Raw genomic sequence first — 9,210 nt, 5'->3', positions numbered from 1 at the left:
CAATATCTCAACCCTAGATGAAACCGTCGTTAGCAATGAGTTTACTGAGCAAAGTTGATTTTTTTTAACTTTCTTTTCATTTTTTCCAATTTAGTTTTTTTTAAAGACATGAAAAACTTATCGATTCAATTAATTTAATAGCAAAACATTTAAGGAATAATAAATGCACACATGAGTTTATATGTTCTTTAAATTCTTACCAACATTATAAATTCTCACTATATCATCAGCAGTATCTATATTGATAGACTTTCTAATTAATAGATATTTATTAAGGTCAATCGATATCATTTCATTCTCATTCCAAAGCTATTCTTAGCTGTTTCTTTTTTTTGTAATTTTTTATTAGCTTTAAATTCTTTTATCTTTATCTTATATATATTCTTTCAATAATGTGTGTAACGATAATTTTTTTCCCGTGTATGTTATTTACTACGACATCTAGTTTATTTAAAAAAAAAAGTAAACAACGTAGCTCCGGTAGGTAGCGGAGTATTTTTTAATAGACTTCTAATGCAGGAGGTAAATAAATAATAAAGTAAGAAAAATAGAACAAAAATTTTTATTAAGATAACTTTTAAATAACATGATTCACGTGAGGAACAATACAGCCGCTTCTCTAAAGAAGTATTTATTATGAAACATGAACAAGTTACAAACTATAAATATACATATTATATATTACAAAACGTCTTTATCATAATCAAGTCTTTAACGGTCCAAGAATTTAAGTAGCGAACAAAAAATGTCAATCAATGTTATAGAGAGACACAAAGTCGAGGGTCTATCTATAATATTGAAAAAAGTAAATGACTTAGTTTTTATATAAAGGAACATCGTTTCTTTGTTCAAAATTGTTTACAAAACGATTTTAAGACGAGGGTTTGCGATCGGTATTAATTTTAAAGTATCACTGGCCTATAAAAAAATCATTTATAAATGACTGCAAATTAATAACGATGGCAATACTGAAATGGCTTATAATTATTAAGAAAAGCCTACTTAAGTACAATGGTGACTTAGTTTCCTTCGAATCATCACAATATACTATAACAATAAAAATGTTATGTTAGTTACACAGATACTACTCGACGAATTTCAGTCTTGCTATGCTCAGGAGTCTGTCCCTGAACAATGTCAAAATCTTTGGTTTCTTACCAGGAACATCCACCATTGGTAAATTCTATAAATACAAATAAACAAAGAATCCATTGGGATATTTACAATATAAACACAAAATAATTTACCACTAGTGGCAACGACCCGATTAATTATTGTTTGCGTTATCCAGAGAGGAGTCTTGAGAGTAGCAAAACTTCTTGGACACGAGGCACTAGCTCGAATATATGTACTCATACAATCATAAGTTAGGTTGTCCGTGCTTCCCTCAGAACGTTGGAAAATAATAAATAGACTGTACAACGGACCAAGCCTGATGGAAGCATGGACATAACATGCACACGTCAGTCATTCTTTTAAATTATCTACACCTCCGTTGCGAAAAGTCCAGACGAAATCGCATCTGGAGTATGGAAGTGTTCTTCTATCACATATACGCCATTTGACTCCTTCTCAATCGGCCTCTTCAATATGGAGGGATCACTGTAACAAAGAAATGTCTTATTCAGATAAAGTTTACCAAATAAAAAAATGTCAAAATGGAGAACAAGCAAAGAAGGAAACAAACGAACATAAGGTAGAGAGAGAGAGAGAGAGATAGGAAAAGGAAATTGGAAATAGATAGCTAAGATATAGAAGTGTAATGTATAGTAGAAATATTTACCTAGAGCCACACACAGCCGAAGCGTTTGACATCACAGACAAACGTTTGATGTGCTCGTAGTCAGGTTCATGCAGTTTTGCAGCTAGTAAAGCTGATGCACGAGCACCTGTCTCCGTATTTAACTGCTTCTGGGAACGCGTCCTCTGCAGGGTGTACACAGGGCGTCCATCAATCACTTGGTGTTGAGGTTTAGGGAAACCATCACAGTCATTTATACTGATATTAGAAACACTACAGTCATCTGGCGAGGAAAAGTTTGAACCAATCACATTGTTCGTGCACTTCCCCCAAGAGTTTTTTATCATATGGGGATCAGCAGACATCGCGGCACCACGTTTAGCGAAACTACTGTTTGCGGTATTTTGTTCGTTTTGTAACCGTGCTTCTTCATCAGCGCGAGCTTTTTCGCGTTTTCGTCGTTGTTTCAGACAGATGATAACACCTACGGCCACTAAGACAACTAATGGTACAAATGTTGAGATGGTTGCTATAACTACAACATGTTCAGTCGTAAGGTTTGATTCGGATGAAACTCGAGCACTCGGAGCAGCGCTAGATGATACTTCGTCACATTCGCGTCCCAGAAACCCGATGGGACATTGGCATTCGAAGCCATGGACGCTATTCACACACGTACCCCCATTTCGGCAAGGGTTGTCGAGGCACTCATCAATTTCTTTACTACAGTCTTTTCCTGAGAAACCAGGGGCACATTTACATTTATAGTCATTAATCAGTTGTAAACAAGTTCCGCCGTTGGCACATGGTTTCGTTATGCAATAGTCTACGCGGTTTTGGCACAAGGGTCCTACATATCCAGGTACACAATGGCAGCGAAACTCATTTACTTTATCTATACAGGTTCCACCGTTTTGGCATGGATTTCCATTGCAGTCGTCAATATTGATATTACACAACTCTCCAGAAAATCCAGTGGGACAGATACATTGAAATCCATCGTCAGTCTCAATACAAGTACCGTCATTTTTACAAGGATTCGGTAAACATCTATTAACTTGATAGTCGCAGTCGGTACCACTAAATCCAGGTTTACAGGAACATTGATATCCAGTCTCGGTATTGCTGCAGGTACCACCATTGTTGCATGGTTGTTTGCCGCAATAATTAATGATGGTTTCGCATTGTAGGCCACTGTAGCCAGGTGGACAAGAGCACACATTGTAACCTCCTTTGAGTACACATTTACCTCCATTACTACAAGGGCTTTTCAAACAATCGTCTGCTGGAATTTCACAATCTGTTCCGTTAAATCCCGCGGGACAACTACAGGTATAACTCCCTTGTCCTGTGTTAAAACATGTCCCACCATTACGGCACGGTCTGTGGTTGGTGCAAAAATTTAAATCTTGATTGCAAAATAGCCCACCCCAACCTTCATTGCATAAACAATCCCAAGGTTTAACACAAGTACCATGCATACATCCGGGATATCTTTGACATTGATTGCATAAAGGACCCTCCCATCCTGATTGGCACCTGTAATAAAAAAAAAGAGTAAATTAAAATACCGACACACTGGGAAACGTTCTTAAAACGGTCAATGACAGATTCCGTATAATAAGGTAAATATCACATTATAATCAATGAAGTACGTTCAATGAGAAACAACGAACGACAAAAGAATTATAATGAATCGTATGAATAGAGATGAGACAATTACCTGTCCCACGGGAATTACTCTTGAATGTTTAACTACATTGTCAGGTTGAAGCGATTTATAATTTTTGTAAGCAATGATCTTAAATTTATGAAAATATTTGCACGATGCGAACTAGTTAGATGAGAATTAAGCACGGCAGTACTGTACCGGCTTACTGTGGATCGACGGTACCACCGCATCGGCGGCACAGCAACAGCAAATCGGTTGGTATGTTGAATGTGATGTGCATTTCTTATTCTAAGCATGTGTTTGAAAGAGAGTGTATCGAAGAGCTCATTGAGTTGCAGCTTGAATCGCAGACCGGGCCGCGCGGGGACATCTAGGGGGGATGCAACACGCCCACAGAGCTCTTTCCCACGCTGCCCGTTGGCAAGTATGCAGGTCAAGGAAAGGTTATATACGGGTCGGCGCCCCAATCTGCATAGCCGGACTGCACATATAGATCCTTCCGTTGCAAACTGTGATACAAAAACCGAAAACTACTAACTTCTAATGACGAGCCTTGAGCTGGGACTCTAATTACTGCCTAATTCGACTAAACTTCTGGAAAATTATAGGGCCTGAAATTTAATGAATACAGATTGAATGGGTGGGGATTAAGTAATCACGTACCGGTCGAGAACGTATTCGTACCACGCTACGGATATTTTAATAATAGATCACAAAACCATTTTTCATTCTAAATTATATCTTTCGTTGAATCAGTAAGTAAAAGAAACAGGCTTTTTGCCCACAAACTTAATTAAATTTTGGTTGTTTCACAGATTTTAATGGAAGCTTAATAATTTTTGTAATTGGCAATATTTATATATTATTTTAATTTCTTTATTGTACAGATTCTTACCTGCTTCCAAACAAATACGTCTTTAACCGCCAAATATTTGCAGTTTTTAGTAAAATACGCACAATTTACTACACAGATATTTTTTTCAGAAGAACTAGAGGTACATAATATGATAATTGCAAAAAAGCAAAATTTACTTAAATACTAAAAATCACCGAAAAAAGTGCAGTTTGAAAAAATAGTAAACTATAACTATTAAGCGACTTAATAAAATAGTTTTTAATAAATTGCGAAACTGTCTTTGCATTCAAGATATTTCAAGGCAACTGAAAACACAAGAACGCTTTAATGTTCCCAAGATTGTCATAATTAAAGATAAGTTTGACATTTAAACAAGAACATATAAATAGTCGTTTAAAATGCAGTATTCTAGAAGGATCTTAAGGATATCATGGAGGTAATAAGAATAATGGGAAAGGAGTAAGAATTAATGGCAGCTATAAAAGAACAAATCTTTAATGCTTGGGACATGTAATGAGATGGGAGAAATATAAATTATTAAATGTAGTAATAGGGAAAAATTAAAATGAAGACGAAGTATTCGAAGCAGAAGACTATGATGGCTGAAAAAGTGGTTCCAATGGAGTAAGAACACGAAAGCCTTATTAAAGATTTTTTTATCAAACATTTAATTACGAATAAACAATAATTATAAAATAAACCCTTTATTTGGCGTTTCGGTATCACATAAATAGTCTATTTCATGACTGATGAATCTCTAACAAGATACTTGATAAAAACTGAGATGATACAGAGACACAGTTTCAAAATATTGTCTTAGTTTACTTTAAACTCTATTCTATGAAAAATAAAGAGAAGAAAACTGAAAATATTTGATAGCAATGAAGGAATATAACAATCAATTTTATTTATCTGTGTGATAGAGATATAAACATCTCGATATAGACATGTAAGAACATTATATCGTTAGTAAGTAAGTGAAAAACGATCCTGTTAATACACAAGTTCAAAGAGAAAAACAGAACGGTATAAAGGTATTGATTGAATGACAAAAAAACCGATTAACACTATTAAGAAGAAAATTTTAAAATATAAAACTTTTATAACGTTCATAAAGATAAGGATTTGAAAGCTTTTCCTGTGAAAAATTTTCAACTGTTTAACAGATCTCAAAAATCAAATATTTTAAAAATATTATGCTTCCTAATGTTTCATAAAAGCAGGTCACCTTACCCGATAAAATTCTAGTATTATTTATCTTTACTACAGACAGCGCGGCGACACCGATATTGAATTTCGAAACATTTTAATTCTTTTAATTTATTTGTATTCTTGGATGCTTGTCTTGCTTTCTATAATTAAGATTTCGGTTTACTTACAGATCCACAGATCAATATTTACAATTAATCTTAAAAACATTTGAAATGCAATAAAAATAAAGTGCAATCAATATATAATTTAATATAACGATATAATGTGGATATTTCATAGGATTGATTACATCTGTTAAGTATGTACATATAAATTAATAAATATAAATATAGCCGTATGATTCTGAAGATATTAATAACTTATAAAGTAAATAAATGATATATTTTTTAAATGTAAAATATATATGAATATCTGTCACTGCCGTTTGAATTTCAAAGGAATTGTCTTAAAAAATACTTGTCTAATAACTTACTTGCATTCGTTGGGCTTGGTACAGTGTCCATGTTGTTCGTCACATCCAGGTAAGCATTGTGCTGTAACAAAAAATACAACAATTAAAATGCATTGAATTTCGTCTGTGATGGAATTCCTGGCAAGATAATAAGTTCTGATAATTATTTCTTATTGAGTAGATAATAACGAAATGAACCCTGTATAAGTGAGGTATGCCGTGATCGTGGGAAGCTCTCGACAGTAGCTGAGCGAGCGGCGCTCACGTCTTGTTTTCTCGCGGTCATTGCTGTTTCTTTTTTTTGTGGACAAAATTCGGCGTTTTTTGCCCAGCTCTATTTATATTTTTACAGGGTGTGTACCCCAAGTCCACAACAGGCTTAGCTTCTTTGTCTGAATGATGTTTATTTTAAAATCCAACTCTTCACTCGCTAAAACGTATTTTTAAAATAGCAACGATTTCGAAAACGATGTAGACTTGCTGTATTTTTAATATTACGTGTTTATGTAACATGGCTGGTATTTAAACGAAAGACGCGAATTAAAGAATTCGATGAAAGTTTACAAAAATGTTACATTTCTAATATTTACATCATATTATTCCACACTCTTTATCTTAAACATGTTTTTCTTGTTGCATATTGACACCAAATTGAATATGAGAAAAAAACTTCTGACATATTAACGTGAATTGAATATTAAAGAAAATAAAATACATGTCATTGACGTTGTTTATACGATTTATGAATTCAATAATCCAATAGTAAAGAGACAAAAGAAGATATGACAGAATCCACAACGAAATGTGCTTAAACTGCTAGAGAACCTAGACTTGTTGACTGTATGGAAACAAAAAGGGAATATAAGATTTTAGTACAAAAATATCATAAAAACAACAGATTAACAGTCATATTGGTCCATGTTTGTAATAAATTATTTAACCAAAACATTCATCGTCCTGGATCTCCTGTAATTATCATGCATTGAACTACAATACGGCTATTAAATTACAGTACTGAAAGAATAGGAGTACTTCAAACGGAGGAAAACCGTTGGCTACATTTGAACGAAAACAATTGAGAAAAATCCTCGGAAGAATCTTTGGACCTTATCACGACCCAAATACTAACCAATACCGAATCAGATTAAAGCCGAGGTCAAACAAATATATAGGACTAGCGAAGTAGTCCAATAGGATGGGGAATACCTAAGTGACACACGTTTGGTTTCTGTAACGGGTTTGGAACGAATTTGGGATGAACGTACTTGCTCAAAGATGTCGTGATATATCTGTAGACATGTACTGTTGTTTTATTGACTTCCAAAACGCATTTGATGGTGATAAGCACTCTATATTGATCGAAGTTCTAAGAGACATCAGCTTGGATGGCAGAGACGTTCGCATAATTGCAAATTTGTATTGGAATCAAACAACATCAACATCAGATTTAGTAGACGGTTTCGAATCACAGGCTCTTAATATTAAAAGAGGAGTACGGAGGGATGCCTCTTGTCCTACCTGCATTTCAACATTTACTCCGAAAGAATTTTTAGAAAAGCATTTTCTGAAAAACAAGAAGGAATAATTATTGTGAACGGTGAAGTCATCAATAGTTTCAAATATACGGACGACATAGTACTCTTAGCATCTACTCAAGAAGATCTGCAAACATTACTTAACAGTGTCGTTAATAGCTGTAAGAAAGCAGGCCTGGATCTGAACACACGGAAAACCAAAATACTCGTATTAACTAAATAACAGAATATAAGTCTATATATTTAAAAAAATACCAAACAAGGACAAGGTACATGAAGAAGAAGATGTAGTCCAAGAGAATAAATCCCAACGTCTAAGATGGCCTGACCTTGTCCACAGACTCCCTAATAACCACGTTACCAGTTAATCTGGAAGGAAGCCACAGTAGGGGAAAGGCCCTTAGTTCGTCCACGAATGCGATGGAGAGATAACATCTGGTCAGATTTAAGAACCCACCCCCAGTTGTAGTGCTACGAGAAGAAGTAGAAGAATTGAGAATTGTTGATGATTTGAATACTGTTATAGAATCTTTTAAGCAACGTGTCAAACAGTACAAGTTACAAGAACCTTTCTACGGAATTGTTTTGAAATAATGTGGTTTTATGCTTCATAAATTTTTCATTTCCATATCACTTACCGGACTTTACATCACTGGATGCATTTGTTTGCAGTATTTCGAAACTGTGGGGTTTCCTATATAATCCTGCTCTGAAAATGGAGCAGTTAAAAGAAGAAAAAACAGCTATAAGATAGATGACACAGCATTTATTTTCAAATGTGATGACAAATATACAAGAACGAAACTAGTTGTACGGTCAAGATAATGTAGAACAGTTAAAACATGTTATTCGTAAAGCTTACATAAATATCATTTCTTATTACGTGTTACGTTAAGTGAAAAATATTGAAATTAATAACCATTCTGTACTAGCCACATAAATTACTATCCGTATTTCTCATTTTGTCTGGTGTAGAAAACAAAACATTCATAATGGAAGGAAATTTATGCTCATAAAATAAATCTATGAATCCCAATAGATCGCAAGAAAGAATAAAACTGTCGTGGACCTGCTAGCCTCATTATCACAGCATAATAATTTGTTGAAATATTGAATCGGATCACCCTGTAAAACCCATGTTCATTCAACTGTGGTATTACATTGAATTACGAAAATTGTTTTTGTTTGCTCGGATTATAGGTTATATAATATTAAATAAAGTTTTTCTTGATGCTACTGCAATTGATGCATATAAGATTTTCTTACTTCGCCACAAAAGTGTAGAATTATGTGTTTTTTTAAACCAATATCTTTAAGTTTAATATTCAAATCGTTTTTCTGATTTCTGTTTGTAAATATTTTTAATTTTAAATATAAAAATGACGAAATTTATACTTATTATAAAAGAAATTACAAACTTACCTTTAGTACAATAATCTCCTGTCCATCCTGCTAAACAGACTCGCTCTCCAATAGGAGAACAGCTGTAGTGGCCGAAGTTGTCATCTCTGGGTCGGCACAGATTTTCACAACCTTTTCCATAGTAGTGCGAATCGCAGGTTACCCTGTATTCGAACTTCAAAGTGGAAAATTTTGACATGTGCACATCTTCTGTCCATTCATCGCTAACGTCTAGATATCGTTGTCGTGTCAACCTGCTTATTAGAACTGTAACAAAAAAAACATCGTCTTAATTGAAGTTTAAGGTTGTAAAGTTATAAAGTTGTTCTATATTAAACTTTA

At 34.1% G+C, this 9,210-nt stretch overlaps 1 protein-coding gene across 2 annotated transcripts in view; it reads right to left on the bottom strand.

The window, feature by feature from the left end:
* Window positions 1-548: 548 nt before the first annotated feature.
* The window catches only part of Delta (neurogenic locus protein delta), a 453,254-nt gene continuing 444,592 nt past the window's right edge, over window positions 549-9,210 (bottom strand). For both annotated transcript variants that reach the window (XM_072546609.1, XM_072546608.1), the window contains 4 exons: window positions 8,890-9,135; window positions 5,954-6,014; window positions 1,784-3,280; window positions 549-1,602 (listed from right to left, as the gene is read on the bottom strand). In XM_072546609.1, the coding sequence (XP_072402710.1) occupies window positions 1,485-1,602; window positions 1,784-3,280; window positions 5,954-6,014; window positions 8,890-9,135 (1,922 nt within the window). In that variant the 3' untranslated portion in view covers window positions 549-1,484. The remainder of the gene's footprint in view (window positions 1,603-1,783; window positions 3,281-5,953; window positions 6,015-8,889; window positions 9,136-9,210) is intronic.

This window comes from Diabrotica undecimpunctata, chromosome 10, assembly GCF_040954645.1.
Source record: "Diabrotica undecimpunctata isolate CICGRU chromosome 10, icDiaUnde3, whole genome shotgun sequence".
NCBI classification, from domain to species: domain Eukaryota; kingdom Metazoa; phylum Arthropoda; class Insecta; order Coleoptera; family Chrysomelidae; genus Diabrotica; species Diabrotica undecimpunctata.
This window is presented reverse-complemented; position numbering and strand designations above follow the sequence as displayed.